This window comes from Triticum aestivum, chromosome 3D, assembly GCF_018294505.1.
Source record: "Triticum aestivum cultivar Chinese Spring chromosome 3D, IWGSC CS RefSeq v2.1, whole genome shotgun sequence".
NCBI lineage: Eukaryota > Viridiplantae > Streptophyta > Magnoliopsida > Poales > Poaceae > Triticum > Triticum aestivum.
Window position 1 is genome coordinate 496,583,597 of NC_057802.1, and position 22,969 is coordinate 496,606,565.

General features: G+C 44.3%; 1 protein-coding gene across 1 annotated transcript; it reads left to right on the forward strand.

Moving 5' to 3' along the window:
• The first annotated feature begins 18,851 nt into the window (after positions 1-18,851).
• Positions 18,852-22,854, forward strand: LOC123079940 (serine hydroxymethyltransferase 7). The gene is made up of 4 exons (XM_044502774.1): positions 18,852-20,212; positions 21,436-21,838; positions 22,143-22,244; positions 22,354-22,854. The coding sequence occupies exons 1-4, from the start codon at positions 19,190-19,192 to the stop codon at positions 22,575-22,577; spliced, it is 1,752 nt and encodes a 583-aa protein (XP_044358709.1). The 5' UTR covers positions 18,852-19,189; the 3' UTR covers positions 22,578-22,854.
• The last annotated feature ends 115 nt before the right edge of the window (positions 22,855-22,969 follow it).

Genomic DNA, 22,969 nt, shown 5'->3' on the forward strand with positions numbered 1-22,969 from the left:
CGACGGCGTGGTGACGATGATGATGTTCTACCGACGCAGGGCTTCGCATAAGCACCGCTACAGTATTATCGAGGTGGACTATGGTGGAGGGGGCACCGCACACGGCTAAAAGATCAAACGATCAATTGTTGTCTCTCCAAGGGGTGCCCCCTCCCCGTATATAAAGGAGTGGAGGAGGGGGAGGGCCGGCCCTCTCTATGGCGCGCCCTAGGAGGAGTCCTACTCCCACCGGGAGTAGGATCCCCCCCCCCCTTCCAAGTAGTAGGAGTAGGAGTCAAGGAAAGGGGAGAGAGAAGAGAAGGAAGGAGCGGGTGCAGCCCCTCCCCCTAGTCCAATTCGGACTAGGCCTTGGGGGGGCGCAGCCTCTCCTCTCTCTTTCCCCTAAAGCCCAATAAGGCCCATATACTCCCCGGCGAATTCCCGTAACTCTCCGGTACTCCGAAAAATACCCGAATCACTCGGAACCTTTCCGATGTCCGAATATAGTCGTCCAATATATCGATCTTTACGTCTCGACCATTTCGAGACTCCTCGTCATGTCCTCGATCTCATCCAGGACTCCGAACTACCTTCGGTACATCAAAACACATAAACTCATAATATAACTGTCATCGAACTTTAAGTGTGCGGACACTACGGGTTCGAGAACAATGTAGACATGACTGAGACACGTCTCCGGTCAATAACCAATAGCGGAACCTGGATGCTCATATTGGCTCCCACATATTCTACGAAGATCTTTATCAGTCAAACCGCATAACAACATACGTTGTTCCCTTTGTCATCGGTATGTTACTTGCCCGAGATTCTCCTAATAATGTGATCCCGTTAATCAAATGACAACTCATGTCTATGGCTAGGAAACATAACCATCTTTAATTAACGAGCTAGTCAAGTAGAGGCATACTAGTGACACCCTGTTTGTCTATGTATTCACACATGTATCATGTTTCCGGTTAATACAATTCTAGCATGAATAATAAACATTTATCATAAAATAAGGAAATAAATAATAACTTTATTATTGCCTCTAGGGCATATTTCCTTCAGTCTCCCACTTGCACTAGAGTCAGTAATCTAGATCACATCGCCATGTGATTTAACATCAATAGTTCACATCACCATGTGATTAGAACCCATAGTTCACATCGTCATGTTACCAACACCCAAAGGGTTTACTAGAGTCAATAATCTAGTTCACATCGCTATGTGATTAACACCCAAAGAGTACTAAGGTGTGATCATGTTTTGCTTGTGAGAGAAGTTTAGTCAACGGGTCTGCCATATTCAGATCCGTATGTATTTTGCAAATTTCTATGTCTACAATGCTCTGCAAGGAGCTACTTTAGCTAATTGCTCCCACTTTCAATATGTATCCAGATGAAGACTTAGAGTCATCTGGATCAGTGTCAAAACTTGCATCGACATAACCCTTTACGACGAACCTTTTTGTCACCTCCATAATCGAGAAACATATCCTTATTCCACTAAGGATAATTTTGACCGCTGTCCAGTGATCTACTCCTAGATCACTATTGTACTCCCTTGCAAAACACAGTGTACGGTATACAATAGATCTGGTACACAGCATGGCATACTTTATAGAACCTATGGCTGAGGCATAGGGAATGACTTTCATTCTCTTTCTATCTTCTGCCGTGGTCGGGCTTTGAGTCTTACTCAATTTCACACCTTGTAACACAGGCAAGAACTCTTTCTTTGACTGTTCCATTTTGAACTACTTCAAAATCTTGTCAAGGTATGTATTCATTGAAAAAACTTATCAAGCGTTTTGATCTATCTCTATAGATCTTGATGCTCAATATGTAAGCATCTTCACCGAGGTCTTTCTTTGAAAAAACTCCTTTCAAACACTCCTTTATGCTTTGCAGAATAATTCTACATTATTTCCAATCAACAATATGTCATTCACATATACTTATCAGAAATGTTGTAGTGCTCCCACTCACTTTCTTGTAAATACAGGCTTCACCGCAAGTCTGTATAAAACTATATGCTTTGATCAACTCATCAAAGCGTATATTCCAACTCCGAGATGCTTGCACCAGTCCATAGATGGATCGCTGGAGCTTGCACATTTTGTTAACACCTTTAGGATCGACAAAACCTTCTGGTTGCATCATATACAACTCTTCTTTAATAAATCCATTAAGGAATGTAGTTTTGTTTATCCATTTGCCAGATTTCATAAAATGTGGCAATTACTAACATGATTCGGACAGACTTAAGCATAGATACGAGTGAGAAACTCTCATCGTAGTCAACACCTTGAACTTGTCGAAAACCTTTTGCAACAATTCTAGCTATGTAGATAGTAACACTACTATCAGCGTTCGTCTTCCTCTTGAAGATCCATTTAATTTCAATGGCTCGCCGATCATTTGGGCAAGTCAATCAAAGTCCATACTTAGTTCTCATACATGGATCCCATCTCAGATTTCATGGCCTCAAACCATTTCGCGGAATCTGGGCTCATCATCGCTTCCTCATAGTTCGTAGGTTCGCCATGGTCAAGTAACATGACCTCCAGAATAGGATTACCGTACCACTCTGGTGTGAATCTCACTCTGGTTAACCTACGAGGTTCGGTAGTAACTTGATCTGAAGTTATATGATCATCGTCGTTAGCTTCCTCACTAATTGGTGTAGGAGTCACAGGAACCAGTTTCTGTGATGAACTACTTTCCAATAAGGGAGCAGGTACAGTTACCACATCAAGTTCTACTTTCCTCCCACTCACTTCTTTCGAGAGAAACTCCTTCTCTAGAAAGGATCCAAATTTAGCAACGAATATCTTGCCTTCGGATCTGTGATAGAAGGTGTACCCAACTGTCTCCTTTGGGTATCCTATGAAGACACATTTCTCCGATTTGGGTTTGAGCTTTATCAGGATGAAACTTTTTCTTATAAGCATTGCAATCCCAAACTTTAAGAAACGACAACTTGGTTTCTTGCCAAACCACAGTTCATATGGTGTCGTCTCAACAGATTTAGATGGTGCCCTATTTAACGTGAATGCAGCTGTCTCTAATGCATCACCCCAAAACGATAGTGGTAAATCGGTAAGAGACATCATAGATTGCACTATATCTAATAAAGTACGGTTATGATGTTCGGACACACCATTATGCTGTGGTGTTCCAGGTGGCACGAATTTGTGAAACTATTCCACATTGTTTTAATTGAAGACCAAACTCGTAACTCAAATATTCGTCTCCGTGATCAGATAGTAGAAACCTTATTTTCTTGTCACGATGATTTTCCACTTCACTCTGAAATTCTTTGAACTTTTTAAATGTTTCAGACTTATGTTTCATCAAGTAGATATACCCATATCTGCTCAAATCATCTATGAAGGTCAGAAAATAACGATACCCGCCGCGAGCCTCAACACTCATCGGATCGCATACATCAGTATGTATTATTTCCAATAAGTCAGTTGCTCGCTCCATTGTTCCGGAGAACGGAGTCTTAGTCATCTTGCCCATAAGGCATGGTTCGCAAGCATCAAGTGATTCCAAAATCCCATTAGCATGGAGTTTCTTCATGCGCTTTACTCCAATATGACTTAAACGGCAGTGCCACAAATAAGTTGCACTATCATTATTAATTTTGCATCTTTTGGCTTCAATATTATGAATATGTGTATCACTACGATCGAGATCAAACAAACCATTTTCATTGGGTGTATGACCATAGAAGGTTTTATTCATGTAAACAGAACAACAATTATTCTCTAACTTAAATGAATAACCGTGTTGCAATAAACATGATCAAATCATATTCATGCTCAACGCAAACACCAAATAACACTTATTTAGGTTCAACACTAATCTCGAAAGTACAGGGAGTCTGCGATGATGATCATATCAATCTTGGAACTACTTCCAACACACATCGTCACCTCGCCCTTAACTAGTTTCTGTTCATTCTGCAATTCCCGTTTCGAGTTACTACTCTTAGCAACTGAACCAGTATCAAATACCGAGGGGTTGCTACGAACACTAGTAAAATACACATCAATAATGTATATCAAATATAGCTTGTTCACTTTGCCATCCTTCTTATCCGCCACATACTTGGGGTGGTTCCGCTTCTAGTGACCAGTCCCTTTGCAGTAGAAGCACTTAGTCTCAGGCTTAGGTCCAGACTTGGGCTTCTTCACTTGAGCAACAACTTGCTTGCCGTTCTTCTTGAAGTTCCCCTTCTTCCCTTTGTCCTTTCTCTTGAAACTGGTGGTCTTGTCAACCATGAACACTTGATGTTTTTTCATGATTTCTACCTTCGCCGATTTTAGCATCGCAAAGAGCTTGGGAATTGTTTTCGTCATCCCTTGCATATTATAGTTCATCACGAAGTTCTACTAACTTGGTGATGGTGACTAGAGAATTCTGTCAATCACTATTTTATCTGGAAGATTAACTCCCACTTGATTCAAGTGATTGTAGTACCCAGACAATCTGAGCACATGCTCACTGCTTGAGCTATTCTCCTCCATCTTTTAGCTATAGAACTTGTTGGAGACTTCATATCTCTCAACTCGGGTATTTGCTTGAAATATTAACTTCAACTCCTGGAACATCTCATATGGTCCATGACGTTCAAAACGTCTTTGAAGTCCCGATTCTAAGCCGTTAAGCATGGTGCACTAAACTATCAAGTAGTCATCATATTGAGCTAGCCAAATGTTCATAATGTCTGCATCTGCTCCTGCAATAGGTCTGTCACCTAGCGGTGCATCAAGGACATAATTCTTCTGTGGAGCAATGAGGATAAACCTCAGATCACAGACCAAGTCCGCATCATTGCTACTATCATCTTTCAACATATTTTTCTCTAGGAACATATCAATAAATAATAATAAATGGGGAGCAACATCGCGAGCTATTGATCTACAACATAGATATGCTAATACTACCAGGACTAAGTTCATGATAAATTAAAGTTCAATTAATCATATTACTTAAGAACTCCCACTTAGATAGACATCCCTCTAATCCTCTAAGTGATCACGTGATCCAAATCAACTAAACCATGTCCGATCATCATGTGAGATGGAGTAGTTTCAATGGTGAACATCACTATGTTGATCATATATACTATATGATTCACGCTCGACCTTTCAGTCTCAGTGTTCCGAGGCCATATCTGTTATATGCTAGGCTCGTCAAGTTTAACATGAGTATTCCGCGTGTGCAACTGTTTTGCACCCGTTGTATTTGAACGTAGAGCCTATCACACCCGATCATCACGTGGTGTCTCAGCACGAAGAACTTTCGCAACGGTGCATAGTTAGGGAGAACACTTATACCTTGATAATTTAGTGAGAGATCATCTTATAATGCTACCGTCAATCAAAGCAAGATAAGATGCATAAAAGATAAACATCACATGCAATCAATATAAGTGATATGATATGGCCATCATCATCTTGTGCTTGTGATCTCCATCTCCGAAGCACCGTCATGATCACCATCATCACCGGCGTGACACCTTGATCTCCATCGTAGCATCGTTGTCGTCTCGCCAACTTATGCTTCTACGACTATCGCTACCGCTTAGTGATAAAGTAAAGCATTACAGGGCGTTTGCATTGCATACAATAAAGCGACAACCATATGGCTCCTGCCAGTTACCGATAACTCGGTTACAAAACATGATCATCTCATACAATAAAATATAGCATCATGCCTTGACCATATCACATCACAACATGCCCTGCAAAAACAAGTTAGACATCCTCTACTTTGTTGTTGCAAATTTTACGTGGCTGCTACGGGCTGAGCAAGAACCGTTCTTACCTACGCATCAAAACCACAATGATAGTTTGTCAAGTTGGTGTTGTTTTAACCTTCGCAAGGACCGGGCATAGCCACACTCGGTTCAACTAAAGTTGGAGAAACTGACACCCGCTAGTCACCTGTGTTCATAGCATGGCGGTAAAACCAGTCTCGCGTAAGCGTACGCGTAATGTCGGTCCGGGCCGCTTCATCCAACAATACCGCCGAACCAAAGTATGACATGCTGGTAAGCAGTATGACTTGTATCGCCCACAACTAACTTGTGTTCTACTCGTGCATATGACTTCTACGCATAAAACCAGGCTCGGATGCCACTGTTGGGGAACGTAGTAATTTCAAACATTTTCCTACGCACACGCAAGATCATGGTGATGCATAGCAACAAGAGGGGAGAGTGTTGTCCACGTACCCTCGTAGACCGAAAGCGGAAGCGTTAGCACAACGCGGTTGATGTAGTCGTACGTCTTCATGATCCGACCGATCAAGTACCGAACGCACGGCACCTCCGAGTTCAGCACACGTTCAGCCCGATGACGTCCCTCGAACTCCGATCCAGCCGAGTGTTGAGGGAGAGTTTCGTCAGCACGACGGCGTGGTGACGATGATGATGTTCTACCAACGCAGGGCTTCGCCTAAGCACCGCTACAGTATTATCGAGGTGGACTATGGTGGAGGGGGGCACCGCACACGGCTAAAAGATCAAACGATCAATTGTTGTCTCTCCAAGGGGTGCCCCCCTCCCCCGTATATAAAGGAGTGGAGGAGGGGGAGGGTCGGCCCTCTCTATGGCGCGCCCTAGGAGGAGTCCTACTCCCACCGGGAGTAGGATTCCCCCCCTTCCAAGTAGTAGGAGTAGGAGTCAAGGAATGGAAAGGGGAGAGAGAAGAGAAGGAAGGAGGGGCGCAGCCCCTCCCCCTAGTCCAATTCGGACTAGGCCTTGGGGGGCACGCAGCCTCTCCTCTCTCTTTCCCCTAAAGCCCAATAAGGCCCATATACTCCCCGGCGAATTCCCGTAACTCTCCGGTACTCCGAAAAATACCCGAATCACTCGGAACCTTTCCGATGTCCGAATATAGTCGTCCAATATATCGATCTTTACGTCTCGACCATTTCGAGACTCCTCGTCATGTCCTCGATCTCATCCAGGACTCCGAACTACCTTCGGTACATCAAAACACATAAACTCATAATATAACCGTCATCGAACTTTAAGTGTGCGGACACTACGGGTTCGAGAACAATGTAGATATGACTGAGACACGTCTCCGGTCAATAACCAATAGCGGAACCTGGATGCTCATATTGGCTCCCACATATTCTACGAAGATCTTTATCGGTCAAACCGCATAACAACATACATTGTTCCCTTTGTCATCGGTATGTTACTTGCCCGAGATTCGATCGTCAGTATCTCAATACCTAGTTCAATCTCGTTACCGGTAAGTCTCTTTACTCGTTCCGTAATACATCATCCCGCAACTAACTCATTAGTTACAATGCTTGCAAGGCTTATAGTGATGTGCATTACTGAGTGGGCCTAGAGATACCTCTCCGACAATCGAAGTGACAAATCCTAATCTCGAAATACGCCAACCCAACAAGTACCTTCAGAGACACCTGTAGAGCACCTTTATAATCACCCAGTTATGTTGTGACATTTGGTAGCACACAAAGTGTTCCTCCGGTAAACGGGAGTTGCATAATCTCATAGTCATAGGAACGTGTATAAGTCATGAAGAAAGCAATAGCAGAATACTAAACGATCGTGTGCTAAGCTAACGGAATGGGTCAAGTCAATCACATCATTCTCCTAATGATGTGATCCCGTTAATCAAATGACAACTCATGTCTATGGCTAGGAAACATAACCATCTTTAATTAACGAGCTAGTCAAGTAGAGGCATACTAGTGACACTCTGTTTGTCTATGTATTCACACATGTATCATGTTTTCGGTTAATACAATTCTAGCATGAATAATAAACATTTATCATGAAATAAGGAAATAAATAATAACTTTATTATTGCCTCTAGGGCATATTTCCTCCAGTTCCCTCCATGGAGAAGATAATCGAACAATGCAGAAGGAAGGGTGAAGGCAAATGGAGGGAGGAAGAGCGTGCGACAGCAGTTCCAAATCGAGAGGGAAAGGCGAAGAGGCGGTGGACGGTTGCCACGGTACAAGAAGAGGCTAGTGGGGAGCGAACGGTTGCCACAGAGGCCACACACTGACAACAAGGCCGAGTGAACCGCATGCCGTATATCGCACACACCTTGATCTGGCTGACCATTTCTTTTGCGTTGCCTAATCACAAACAGTTCATCCGAGTGAACCGTATGTTGTACATCGCACACACCTTCATCTGGCTGCCCGTTTCTTTTGTGTTGCCTAATAACAAACAGTTCGTCCGAGTGAACCGTATGCCTTATATCGCACACACCTTCATCTGGCTGCCCGTTTCTTTTGTTCCTCCTCATCACAAACAGTTAGTTGAACTGAACCGTATGCCCTGCATCGCACACGCAACTAAAATCCGAACCGTGTTTGATGCATCCGTCATCACAAACATTTTGCACCTTTTTTGACGGTTTTTTTACACCACCGTTTGCGATTATTGCATCGCACACAGTTTCGTCGAAGGGTCTTTGATCGTAGTGTCGCGTTAGCAGCATCCTGCACTAGTGCTACTTGAGGCTTACTAGGGACATGGTGTTTTGTCTATGTATCCACACATGTATCAAGTTTCCGGGTAATACAATTCTAGCATGAATAATAAATATTTATCATGATATAAGGAAATATAAAATAACAACTTTATTATTGCCTCTAGGGCATATTTCCTTCAGTCTCCCACTTGCACTAGAGTCAATAATCTAGTTCACATCGCCATGTGACCAACACTCAAAGGGTTTACTAGAGTCAATAATCTAGTTCACATCGCTATGTGATTAACACCCAAAGAGTACTAAGGTGTGATCATGTTTTTCTTGTGAGAGAAGTTTTAGTCAACGGGTCTGCCACATTTAGATCCGTATGTATTTTGCAAAATTCTATGTCTACAATGCTCTGCACGGAGCTACTCTAGCTTATTGCTCCCACTTTCAATATGTATCCAGATCGAGACTCAGAGTCATCCAGACCGGTGTCAAAACTTGCATCGACATAACTCTTTACGACGCCTCCATAACCGAGAAATATTTCCTTAGTCCTCTAAGGATAATTTTGACCGTTGTCCAGTGATCTACTCCTGGATCACTATTGTACCCCCTTGCCAAACTCATGGTAAGGTACACAATAGGTCTGGTACACAGCATGGCATACTTTATAGAACCTATGGCTGAGGCATAGGGAATGACTTTCATTCTCTCTCTCTCTATCTTATGACGTGGTCGGGCTTTGAGTCTTACTCAACTTCACACCTTACAATACAGGCAAGAACTCCTTTGTCCGATCCATTTTGAACTCCTGCAAAATCTTGTCAAGGTATGTACTCATTGTAAAATCTTATCAAGCGTCTTGATCTATCTTTATAGATCTTGATGCCTATTATATAAGCAGCTTCACCGAGGTCTTTCATTGAAAAATTATTATTTCCGGTATCCTTTTATGCTATCCAGAAATTCTATATCATTTCGAATCAACAATATGTCATCCACATATAATATCAGAAATGCTACAGAGCTCCCACTCACTTTCTTGTAAATACAGGCTTCACCATAAGTCTGTATAAAACCGTATGCTTTGATCACCTTATCAAAGCGTATATTCCAACTCCGAGATTCTTGCACCAGTCCATAGATGGATCGCTGGAGTTTGCACACTTTGTTAGCACCTTTAAGATCAACAAAACCTTTTGGTTGCATCATATACAACTCTTCGTTAAGAAATCCATTAAGGAATGCAGTTTTGACATCCATTTGCCAGATTTCATAAAATGTGGCAATTTCTAACATGATTCGGACAGACTTAAGCATCGCTATGAGTGAGATAATCTCATCGTAGTCAACACCTTGAACTTGTCGAAAAACCTTTTCGAGACAAGTCGAGCTTTGTAGATAGTAACACTAACATCGACGTATGTCTTCCTCTTGAAGATCCATTTATTCTCAATGGCTTGCCGATCATCAGGCAAGTCCACCAAAGTCCACACTTTGTTCTCATACATGGATCCTACCTCAGATTTCATGGCCTCAAGACATTTATCGGAATCTGGGCTCATCATAGCTTCTTCATAGTTCGTAGGTTCGCCATGGTCTAATAACATGACTTCCAGAATAAGATTACCGTACCACTCTAGTGCGGATCATGCTCTGGTTGACCTACAAGGTTCAGTAGTAATTTGATCTGAAGTTTCATGATCATCATCATTAGTTTCCCGTCTAGTTGGTGTAGGCATCACTGGAACGGTTTTCTATGATGAGCTACTTTTCAATTCGAGAGACGGTACAATTACCTCATCAAGTTCTACTTTCCTCCCATTCACTTCTTTCGAGAGAAACCCTTCTCTAGAAAGGATCCATTCTTAACAACAAAGATCTTGCCTTTGGATCTGTGGTAGAAGGTGTACCCAACAGTTTTTTTGGGTATCCTATGAAGACACACTTCTCCGATTTGGGTTTGACCTTATCAGGCTGAAGCTTTTTCACATAAGCATCGCAACCCCAAACTTTAAGAAACGACAACTTAGGTTTCTTGCCAAACCATAGTTCATACGGTGTCATCTCAACGGATTTAGACAGTGCCCTATTTAACGTGAATGCAACTGTCTCTAATGCATAACCCCAAAACGATAGTGGTAAATCGGTAAGAGACATCATAGATCGCACCATATCTAATAAAGTACGGTTACAACGTTCGGACACACCATTACGCTGTGGTGTTCCACGTGGCTTGAGTTGTGAAACTATTCCACATTGTTTTAAATGAAGGCCAAACTCGTAACTCAAATATTCGCCTCCGTGATCAGATCGTAGAAAATTTATTTTCTTGTTATGATGATTCTCTACGTCACTTTGAAATTCTTTGAACTTTTCAAATGTTTCAGACTTGTGTTTCATCAAATAGATATACCCATATCTGCTTAAATCATCTGTGAAGATCAGAGAATGACGATACCCGCCGCGAGCCTCAACACTCATCGGACCGCATACATCGGTATGTATTATTTCCAATAAGTCATTAGCTCGCTCCATTGTTCCGGAGAACGGAGTTTTAGTCATCTTGCCCATGAGGCATGGTTCGCAAGTATCAAATGATTCATAATCAAGTGATTCCAAAAGCCCATCTGCATGGAGTTTCTTCATGCACTTTACACCAATATGACCTAAATGGCAGTGCCACAAATATGTCGCACTATAATTATCAACTTTGCATCTTTTGGCATCAATATTATGAATATGTGTATGACTATGATCGAGATTCAATAAACCATTAACATTGGGTGTATGACCATAGAAAGTTTTATTCATGTAAACAGAACAACAATTATTCTCTGACTTAAATGAATAACCGTATTGTAAAAAACATGATCTAATCATATTCATGCTCAACGCAAACACCAAATAACATTTATTTAGGTTCAATACTAATCCCGAATGTAGAGTGAGTGTGCGATGTTGATCATATCAACCTTGTAATCAATTCCAACATTCATCGTCACCTCTCCCTTAACTAGTCTATGTTTATTCTGCAACTCCTGTTTCGAGTTACTAATCTTAGCAACTGAACTGGTATTAAATACCCAGGGGTTATTACGAACACTAGTAAAGTACAATCAATAACATGTATATCAAATATACTTTTGTTCACTTTGCCATTCTTCTTATCCGCCAAGTATTTGGGGTAGTTCCGGTTCCAGTGACCATTTCCTTTGCAGTTGAAGCACTCAGTTTCAGGCTTGGGTCTAGCTTTAGGCTTCTTCACGCGAGTGGCAACTTGCTTGCCATTCTTCTTGAAGTTCCCTTTTCTTTTCCCTTTGCCCTTTTTCTTGAAACTAGTGGTCTTGTTAACCATCAACACTTGATGCTCTTTCTTGATTTCTACCTTCCCCAATTTCAGCATCGCGAAGAGCTCGGGAATTATTTTTGTCATCCCTTGCATAATATAGTTCATCACGAAGTTCTAGTAGCTTGGTGATAGTGACAAGAGAACTCTGTCAATCACTATCTTATCTGGAAGATTAACTCCCACTTGATTCAAGCGATTGTAGTACCTAGACATTCTGAGTACATGCTCACTGGCTGAGCTATTCTCCTCCATCTTGCAGGCAAAGTACTTGTCAGAGGTCTCATACCTCTCGACATGGGCATGAGTCTGAAATACCAATTTCAGCTCTTGGAACATCTCATATGCTCCGTGGCGTTCAAAACATTTTTGAAGTCCCGGTTCTAAGCCATAAAGCATGGCGCACTAAACTATCAAGTAGTCATCATACCGAGCTTGTCAAACGTTCATAACATCTACATCAGCTCTTGCAACAGGTCTGTCGCCTAGCGGTGCATCAAGGACATAATTCTTCTGTGCAGCAATGAGGATAATCCTCAGATCACGGACCCAGTCCGCATCATTGCTACTATCATCTTTCAACTTAGTTTTCTCTAGGAACATATCAAAAACATAGGGGAGCTACAACGCGAGCTATTGATCTACAACATAATTTGCAAATACTATCAGGACTAAGTTCATGATAAATTAAAGTTCAGTTAATCAAATTACTTAAGAACTCCCACTTAGATAGACATCCCTCAAGTCATGTCCGATCATCACATGAGATGGAGTAGTCATCAATGGTGAACATCTCTATGTTGATTATATCTACTATATGATTCACGTTCGACCTTTCGGTCTCCAGTGTTCCGAGGCCATGTCTGTACATGTCAGGCTCGTCAAGTTTAACCCGAGTATTCCGCATGTGCAAACTGTCTTGCACCCGTTGTATGTGGACGTAGAGTCTATCACACCCGATTATCATGTGGTGTCTCAACACGATGAACTGTCGCAACGGTGCATACTCAGGGAGAACACTTATACCTTGAAATTTAGTGAAGGGATCATCTTATAATGCTACCGCTGTACTAAGCAAAATAAGATGCATAAAAGATAAACATCACATGCAATCAAAATATGTTGACATGATATGGCCATCATCGTCTTGTGCTTTTGATCTCCATCTCCAAAGCATTGTTATGATCTCCATCGTCACTGGCTTGACACCTTGATCTCCATCGTAGCGTCATGGTCGTCTCGCCAACTATTGATTCTACAACTATCGCTAACGCATAGTGATAAAGTAAAGCAATTACATGGCATTTGCATTTCATACAATAAAGAGACAACCATAAGGCTCCTGCCGGTTGCCCAGTAACTTTTACAAAACATGATCATCTCATACAATAAGGTATATCACATCATGTCTTGACCATATCACATCACAACATGCCCTGCAAAAACAAGTTAGACGTCCTCTACTTTTTTGTTGCAAGTTTTACGTGGCTGCTACGGGCTTCTAGCAAGAACCGTTCTTACCTACGCATCAAAACCACAACGGTGATTTATCAAGTTTTCTGTTTTAACCTCCAACAAAGACCGGCCGCAGTCAAATTCGATTCAACTAAAGTTGGAGAAACAGACACCCGCCAGCCACCTTTGTGCAAAACTAGTTGCATGTCTGTCGGTGGAACCGGTCTCATGAACGTGGCCATGTAAGGTTGGTATGGGCCGCTTCATCCAACAATACCGCCGGATCAAAATAAGAAAATGGTGGTAAGCAGTATGACGATCACCGCCCACAACTCTTTGTGTTCTACTCATGCATATCATCTACGCATAGACCTGGCTCGGATACCACTGTTGGGAAACGTAGCATACAATTTCAAAAAAAATCCTACGCTCACGCAAGATCTATTTAGGAGATGCATAGCAACGAGAGGGGAGAGTGTGTCTACGTACCCTCGTAGACCGTAAGTGGAAGCGTTTCACAACGCAGTTGATGTAGTTGAACTTTCTTCGCGCTCCACCGATCGAGTACCAAACGTACGACACCTCCGAGTTCTGCACACGTTCAGCTCGGTGACATCCCTCGCCTTCTTGATCCAGCAAGGTGCCGAGGTAGTAAATGAGTTCCGTCAGCACGATGGCGTGGTGATGGTGATGATGAAGTGATCTCCGCAGGGCTTCGCCTAAGCACTATGAAAATATGACCGAGGTGGTAAACAGTGGAGAAGGGCGCCGCATACGGCTAGGCAATTGTCTGGTGTGTGCTAGGCGCCCCTCTCCTCATATATATAGGTGGGAGGGAGGGATGAGCAGCCATAGGAGGCGCCCAAGTAGGAGGAGTCCTACTTGGAGTCCCTCCCAAGCCGCGCGCCCCCTTGCCATATATAACCGAGGGGAAGGAAAGGGGGGGAGAGGGAAGGAAGTAGGAATCCTAATCCACACTTTCCTTACCCTTCCCTCTTTCCTTCTCCTCCTCATAGGGCTGGCCTCTATAGGGGCGCACCAGGGCTGGTGTGTTCCCTCACTTGGCCCATAAGGCCATTATCTTTGCCGTGGGTGCCCGAAACTCCTTTCCGGTGCCCCGATAAGTACCTGGTACCCTCCGGAACACTTCCGGTGTCCGAATACTATCGTCCTATATATCAATCTTTACCTATTGACCATTTCGAGACTCCTCGTCATGTCCGTGATCTCATTCGGGACTCCGAACAACATTCGGTTACCAAATCACATAACTCATATAATACTAAATCGTCATCGAACGTTAAGCGTGCGGGCCCTACGGGTTCGAGAACTATGTAGACATGACCGAGACACCTCTCTGGTCAATAACAAATAGAGGAACCTGGATGCTCATATTGGCTCCTACATATTCTACAAAGATCTTTATCGGTCGAACCGCTATGACAACATACGTTATTCCCTTTGTCATCGGTATGTTACTTGCCCGAGATTCGATCGTCGGTATCTTCATACCTAGTTCAATCTCATTACCGGAAAGTCTCTTTACTCGTTCCGTAATACATCATCCCGCAACTAACTCATTAGTCACTTTGCTTGCAAGGCTTCTTATGATGTGCATTACCGAGAGGGCCCAGAGATACCTCTCCGATACTCGGAGTGACAAATCCTAATATCGATCTATGCCAACCCAACAAACACCTTCGGAGATACGTGTAGAGCATCTTTATAATCACCCAGTTACGTTGTGACGTTTGATAGCACACAAGGTATTCTTCCGGTATCCGGAAGTTGCATAATCTCATAGTCGAATATGTATTTGACATGAAGAAAGCAATAGCAATAAAACTGAACGATCAATATGCTAAGCTAACGGATGGGTCTTGTCCATCACATCATTCTCCTAATGACGTGATCCCGTTCATCAAATAACAACACATGTCTATGGTTAGGAAACTTAACCATCTTTGATTAACGAGCTAGTCTAGTAGAGGCTTATTAGGGACACGGTGTTTTGTCTATGTATCCACAAATGTATCAAGTTTTCGGTTAATACAGTTCTAGCATGAATAATAAACATTTATCATGATATATGGAAATATAAAATAACAACTTTATTATTGCCTCTAGGGCATATTTCCTTCACCTTCGTCTTCTCGTGGCCTCTAGAAACTTCCAGGGTCTCTTATTGCCAGAAAAAAAATCTTCAAAACTTTCGTGGCATTTGGACTTCATTTGGTACTGATATTCTATAAACTCAAAACCAAGCAAAAAAACAGCAACCGTCACTGGGCACTAAGTTAATAGGTTAGTCCCAAAAGATATATAAAGTTGCTTGTAAATGTATATAAAACATCCAAGATTGATAATATAATAGCATGAAACAATAAAAAATTATAAATACGTTGGAGACGTATCTCTTGGCCCCACCTGAGCCGCCTCTGCCGCCTCGCGCTCTGACTGCCCAATGGCAAGCCGGAGCGCCTTCGCGTTCTTCCGACGTAGGCGGCGAGCGTCCGTTTCCGCCGTCATCAGCGACCAACGGTAGACCCAAACGAGGAGCCGCTCGTCCTCGTCGAGCTTCGCCGGCAGCCCGCGACAGCGACGCGCGGACTGCTCTGCGTCCCTCTCCCTTGCTTGCTGCCTTTCATGGCAGGCGGCGCGCGCCTCCAATTCCGGAGTGCGCTTGCGGGCCGGCGGAGCGGGCACTAACACCCAACGCTGCCCCGCGCGGAGCAGTGGCCGGCAGGGGAAGGGGTCGGCGCGGGGCGGGGCTGATTGTGCTGCCCTAGGGGAGCTGCGCGCGACCCTAGAGGGGTCAGCTCCGGCATCTGCACTGCGCTGGCACTGGAGCGGTGACGGTGCAGATCCGAAGCTGCCCCCGGTGTTCACCTCCGACCGGTCCAACGCAATCCGGAGGGCCAACTCCTCGTCAACGTCGAGGTCGGAGCCGGAGTGGCTGCCGGAGCTCAACATGTCACCGGATTGGATTGGAATCGAGGAGAGAGAGAGATGACGAAATGAGAGAGAGGACAGTGAAGTGGGCGCTAGGGTTCAAAGAGGGGACGGATTGGTTTTTTTGTGAGGACGCCGTGGGGTTGATGGTGGGTCGGGCTGACGTGCCCTGGCGGGACCGGACCGTCCCATATCAGCCGTACATTTGGGCTGCATATGAGGATCAAACACGAACGGCCTGGACGTTTGAGGCCGGTTTGAGACGCCAGGCTGGATCGGTTTTTTGTGACCGATATTGACCGGAACGCCCGCTGGGCGTTTGAGACGGTTTGAGGCGCACGCTGTAGATGCTCTCATATGTTATCAATGGGCAGTGCGGTGTTAGCAGCAGTCAATGAGAAAACCATTCTGATTTTTTTGGGGATTCTCAATTCTTGTTTGGAGTAAAACCATTCCTAACGTTGTCTGCTGTGCTAGTGCAGATACATCGAACCTGGCCCTGGTTGCCTGGTTAAGACGAATGTAACCATTGTGCTAGTACTCCCTTCGTTCAAAATTACTTGTCTCGAAAATGGATGTATCTAGAACTAAAATACGTCTAGATATATCCATTTCTACGACCAGTAATCCTGAACGGAGGGAGTAGCATGTATACTAACGTGTGTGGTCGAACCTAGACTTGCTTCCTGTGCTTTGTGCTTTACCGCCGGGTCCCTTTCCACGCTCCTGGGCGAATGACATTTGTATGGCTTTTTTCATGCCGGTATTGGAATAGCAAATATACTGAACGTCGACCCGACGTAAACGCGATTGGCACCGTTTCGAACGAGGCAGGCCCAACACACCTCAACGCCGCCGTGTTAGAAAAAACGCACTTCCACTGAATTTATGTGCTGGTGAACGGTGCGCGTTGTAGAGGGCTCTGTCTGAAAATGCAGCCTTTTTTTCACCCCAATTGCTTGGGAACGTCAACCGAGAGGGAGCTTCCAGCGAACGTTTTCCTTGGCTCATTCACTAGGGGGCAGGCAGGACGAACCCCCTCGAACACCCAAAAGGCAAAGTTAACTGTTTTTATTTAATATTATAATGTTTTATTGCGGGGGATATTTAATATTATAATATTGCCATGCTAAACTTTAAAACTGTCATCCTCTAGATAAGAAATGACATGAAAAAACAAAAGCACATAAATTATAAATAAATGATATGCTTTGAGAATGTGAAAATTTACCATGCTACTTTATCAAACGGCCATCCTCTAGATAAAAAAGGTTTATCTAGATAAGCCCCAATAAAAACTGTCATGTCATTAGAAATAAAAATGCATCCTCTTTATAATAAAAATGCCATCCTATTAATAATAAAAATGTCATGCGCTTAGTAATAAAAATGACACGCCATTAATTAAAACTAAGAATAACATCCTCTCAATAATCAATTGCCATCCTCTGAATAACAAAAATTACCATCCTCTTAAAATAAAAACACCATGTTAATAATAGTAATAATATGCCATGGTATAAATAAGAAAACCGCCATGTCAGAAAGTAAAGAAAAATCAGAATTCTTGGATGAATTAAGAAACAAATTAGCTTCGGGATGTGTAAACACAAAAGTTCACAACCCTCCCTCCCGCCTCCTCGGTCCAGTGGCAATGCACGTTTTGCGCCAAGATACGTGCAGCGGGGAAGACGTTCGTTGGGATTGGCCTCCTAGCCGAAGTTCGCCAGATAATATTTTCTTTTCTTTTTTGCAAAAGAAAACGAAGGGTATCTGACTTGTATAGTTTATGATTTAAGACCTTTCGGGATCAAGCTGAGCCGAGCCGAGTAGATGCTGAATTGTACTGTATTTTGTCAAAAGTAATCTATATCAATTCAATTTTGAGCTAAAATGGTCTACGTAGGTTTGAAGCGTGCTCGCCGAGATCTGCTCAAGGGCCGTATCTGGCCGGGGGCCACTCGCGTGCTGAGCAAGGAAGATCGAGTGTATCTGTACTGTTTTATTTTTGTGCGAAATGAGAGTGCATCTGTACTCTGTCCAGATCAAACGCCTTCGCCCTGAACATACCTGAAAACACAAGCAGGTTCATCCACATAATCAAGAACTCGAACCACATGCACAAAAAGGGAAAATGAGATCTCTCTTTAATTTAATACACAAACGCATGGATCATGGGCGGATCGGACGCCCAAGTTTTGGGCAGAGCGAGCCCTCATTAGTCAATGCACGTACACCTCATCTTCCGTACTTTTCAATCCACAAAAGAAAAAGATCTCATCTCTCCTCAATAAACAAACAAAAAGAACAATCTCCGAAATTAAAAAATAAATAATAATAATAAAATAGCAACGGGACCCCTTTGCACTGATGACGCCAGTGAGAACGAACGTTCGCAGGCGGCCAGCCAGCGCGATGCGATCGGAGCACACAAAGTCATCGCCCGGACCCCGCGACCCGGTCCGAGCCCACGAGCCCAAGCGGGCCGCCACTGGCGCGTGGCCGGGGCCCGCGGGCGCGCGCACCGGCCCCGTCCGGTATCCCATCCAGGTGCGTCCCCCCGTCCGCATTCCATTCCCCGGCCGCACCACCACATCACCAACCCGTCCCCGTCCCTTCCATCGCCTGGCCCTCGTCGATACAACCAAGCCAATCAAACCCCCCCTTGCCTTCCTCCCTCCTCCTCCTCCTCCACTCCGTCTCATCAGATTCCAAACACCGCGTCCGTCGTGAGCGCCGCGTGCCCGCGGGATCCCCAAACCCCGACCCCCGATCCCCGAGCCGGCCCATGCTTCCCTCCGCCGCTGCCCCGCCCACCCCCGCCGCCGCTCGTCTCCGCCGCTGCTGTAGCCCCCGCGCCCCGTGCTGTTGTTGCTGGTGCTGTTCCTGAGCTGTGTGTGATTGGCTAGGGTTGCGGTTTCCCGTGAGGTGATTTGGGGAGAATTTTGGAGGAAGGCATGGATCTCTCGCGGCCAGAGTCGTCGGACCTCTCGCTCGGGCTCCACCCGCACGCCCACGCGCGCGTGCACGCGCGCGCCGCCACGCCGCTGCGGCTGTTCGACGACTCGGACGACGTCAAGACGGAGGGCAGCGTCGGGGGCGGCGGCGACGGCGAGGACGGGGACGACGAGGGCGCCGACCAGCACTTCTCGCTCCTCGGCCACTCGCTCTGCGTCAAGCGCCCGCGCCGCGGCCTCTACGGCGGCGGCGGGGGAGGGGAGACCTCCTCCTGCTCGTCATCGTCCGCGGCGGCCCTGCGCCCCGCCAAGCGCCAGGCGTCGGGCGCGGATCTGGAGGCGCGGCGCGGCGCGGTCCGCGCGTGGGGGAACCAGCCGCTCGCGGAGGCCGACCCGGATGTGCACGCGCTCATGGAGCGCGAGAGGGAGCGCCAGGTGCGCGGCATCGAGCTCATCGCCTCGGAGAACTTCGTCTGCCGCGCCGTGCTCGACGCCCTCGGCAGCCACCTCACCAACAAGTACTCCGAGGGGCACCCGGGCGCTCGGTACTACGGCGGGAACCAGCACATCGACGCCATCGAGCGCCTCTGCCACGAGCGCGCCTGCACCGCCTTCGGCCTCGACCCCGCCTGCTGGGGTGTCAATGTCCAGCCCTACTCATGCACCTCCGCAAACCTGGCTGTCTACACAGGGCTTCTCCTACCCAATGACCGTATCATGGGCCTTGAGCCGCCGTCTGGTGGCCATGTCAGCCACGGATACTACACGCCTAGTGGTAAGAAGGTGTCTGGCGCCTCGATATTCTTTGAAAGCTTGTCATACAAGGTGAATCCACAGACTGGCTATATTGATTATGACAAGCTTGAGGACCGGGCAATGGATTTCCACCCCAAGATTCTTATCTGTGGTGGGAGTTCCTACCCCAGGGAATGGGACTTTGCACGGATGAGGCTGATAGCTGATAAGTGTGGTGCAGTGCTCATGTGCGACATGGCGCATATTAGCGGACTTGTTGCAGCAAAGGTACATTGACTTCTGTTACGGCAATTTTGTTTAATTATCTCACGGTTACAGTTTGATTGCATATTGTGTTCTGAATGTGTAGTAGGTACCTCTCACAATAGCTATAGCTGGGAAAACTAGTTGTGATTCTGCAATTGCATTACCTTGTGCTGTTTGTCCGTATGGCAAAGCTATTGCTTATCTTTGTGCTTTGATAATGTCCTATTTCAAAGATTATCCCCTCGTTTCTGTTATCCTTTATTTGTAGTCCGTTTAACATATATAGTGATTACATTGATTAGATTTTGACGGCAATCCTGAAACTATTTAGCTATGGGCTTATCATTACTGAGTTTGAACATAATTTTTTGTGGCAAGATGCGAGGTAGTATTGTTTGTTATGTTTGCATGTCCACTTGTCCAGTTTAGATCAGCTAACATTTGAATTTGTTTGGCCAAAGCATTACCTCAAATTGAAGGATGCTTTTTGTAGGGCCTTTGTTCTTGATTGGTTTGGTTTGTGCAAATTCAGGAATGATGATGTAAATTAATTGAAATGACGAGGATGTAATTAGGAGGCCTTTGGAGCTGTCTGTCATGGTGATTCATGCTTGACATATTGTTTTTCATGACATCATTGTAACTTAGTCTAAGGCTGTATCAGTGCAAAATCACCTGTTCCATATAGCACTTCTGTTACAACAAAAGTGACAAGCATATTTTCTGCTGTGCCATCTCATTCATGATTGCATCATTTCTTAATTGGCTGGTATCTGATGGTTATACAAATACTATGAGGCAATTCTTCTTATGGAGCATATATGATTTGATATTATCATTAGAATAGACCATAGAAACCATCCCCTTGAGTTGTATAAGAACACCATTAAAACTTATTTTCAGCCTGAAAGAACTCAGTTCCTTAGTGATAAATGTTCATATTGATTAGCATGCTACTTGTTCGTTTTCTTGGTGATGTAGTCATGCTGAACTAAGCCATTAGAACATTTATTCTTGCTCCCGTGCTGTTTGTTGCACTTTTATGTTATCTATGAACACTCAAACCTTCTGAAAGATTGTCTGAATTGCTTCTACTGCTTAATCTAGGTATTAGTTCCACTATTTTGATGTTCACACCATCAAAAGAAAAAAGTTCCCGTGTTGCGGTTTTTTGAACCTTGTCACACTTTGCTAGCTAAGCATTACTGCCTGCTGATAGCTGTTTCTTATTATTGCTTTCGCAGGAATGTCGCAGTCCATTCGACTACTGTGACGTTGTTACATCAACTACTCACAAGAACCTAAGGGGTCCTAGAGGTGGAATAATATTTTTCAGGAAAGGGAAGAATATGAGGAAGCGAGGTGGATCTTTTTCTCAAGGGGATGAAAATGATTATGATTTTGAGGATAAGATAAATTTCGCTGTATTCCCTTCACTGCAAGGAGGGCCGCATAATAACCATATTGCTGCTTTAGCGATAACGCTGAAGCAAGTTGCGACGCCTGAATATAAAGCATACATTCAACAAGTTAAGAAAAATGCTCAAGCTTTGGCATCGGCCTTGCTCAGAAGAAAATGCAGATTGGTTACTGGTGGCACTGATAATCACTTGGTGCTTTGGGACCTCAGAACTTTTGGCTTGACCGGTATAATTCTATCTTCCAATTTGCAGCGTACTTGTTTTCTGACTTTATTATTGCAATGTATCAAGTATTCCCTTAATTATCTTCTAAGAAGATGCAAATTCGGTTTCATATTGACTAATGGACACAAAGTCAGAAAGTAAAATGGTTATGTGGCTTGCAGTTCAGCAAATATTCAAATAATATTGTATGTTAGGCATCACTTTTAGTTTTTCAAAGTAATGCATAATTCTTCTTCTCTTGTAAAAGTTTTCTGTGAAGTGGTGATGCATGTGGCTTATAAAGTTGTCCTCCATCATTTTGACAGGGAAGAACTTTGAGAAGGTCTGTGAGCTGTGCCACATCTCTATAAACAAGACACCGATATATGGGGACAATGGCTCAATATCTCCCGGTGGCGTGCGTATTGGTTAGTTCTTATAACATGTCATTTTGTTTACTGTCTTCTGTTTGTGTATGTGAACAGAAAGTAAGTAGTATTTGCCTGCTGCTTATCATCATGGTGCTGTATGATGCAGGAACACCTGCAATGACTACTAGAGGTTGCCTTGAAGATGACTTCGAGGTGATTGCAGACTTCCTCATCAGGGCGACACAGATAGCTGGCAGTGTTCTGAAACAACACGGAAAAGTGCAGAAGGAATTTCTAAGAGGCCTGGAGAACAATAAGGACATTATAGAGCTCGGTAACCTGGTCGAGGCTTTCGCATCACAGTTTGCGATGCCAGGTTTTGATGTATGACTGTGCATATATATCACATCTTCTTGGGGATTGTCCAGATTTATCAGCAAATAGCAACTATTTTGTTATCAGGCTGTTCACACAAAACTGGAAGTTGTTGCTCTCAACAGCAACAGTGTAGGAAACGATTTTTTTAGTTGGAAATTGGTTTTGACTCTTTGACTCTCAAGCAATCATGTACAGGTCTATACCCTAAAGTCCTTTTATGATTTATGTATGTAGTAAATCTTCACGTAATGAGTTCTTATATGATATGATTCGCTGAGCTTTTATACTAGGGTGAGACTTCTTCTGGATCCTTTTGAGTGTTTCAAGTTTGAACTTTGTGGATGAAAGGTTATTTAGCGAGCCTGTGTCGTTTTATACTGGGTGTTCTATCTTCTGGAACTATG

Excerpts from the sequence above, each read along its gene's own strand:
- LOC123079940 (XM_044502774.1), top strand. The coding sequence starts at position 19,190 with ATGGATCTCTCGCGGCCAGAGTCGTCGGACCTCTCGCTCGGGCTCCAC. Across the intron at positions 20,213-21,435 it reads GCGGACTTGTTGCAGCAAAG|GAATGTCGCAGTCCATTCGA; the intron begins GTACATTGACTT and ends TTGCTTTCGCAG. Across the intron at positions 22,245-22,353 it reads TCCCGGTGGCGTGCGTATTG|GAACACCTGCAATGACTACT; the intron begins GTTAGTTCTTAT and ends TGTATGATGCAG.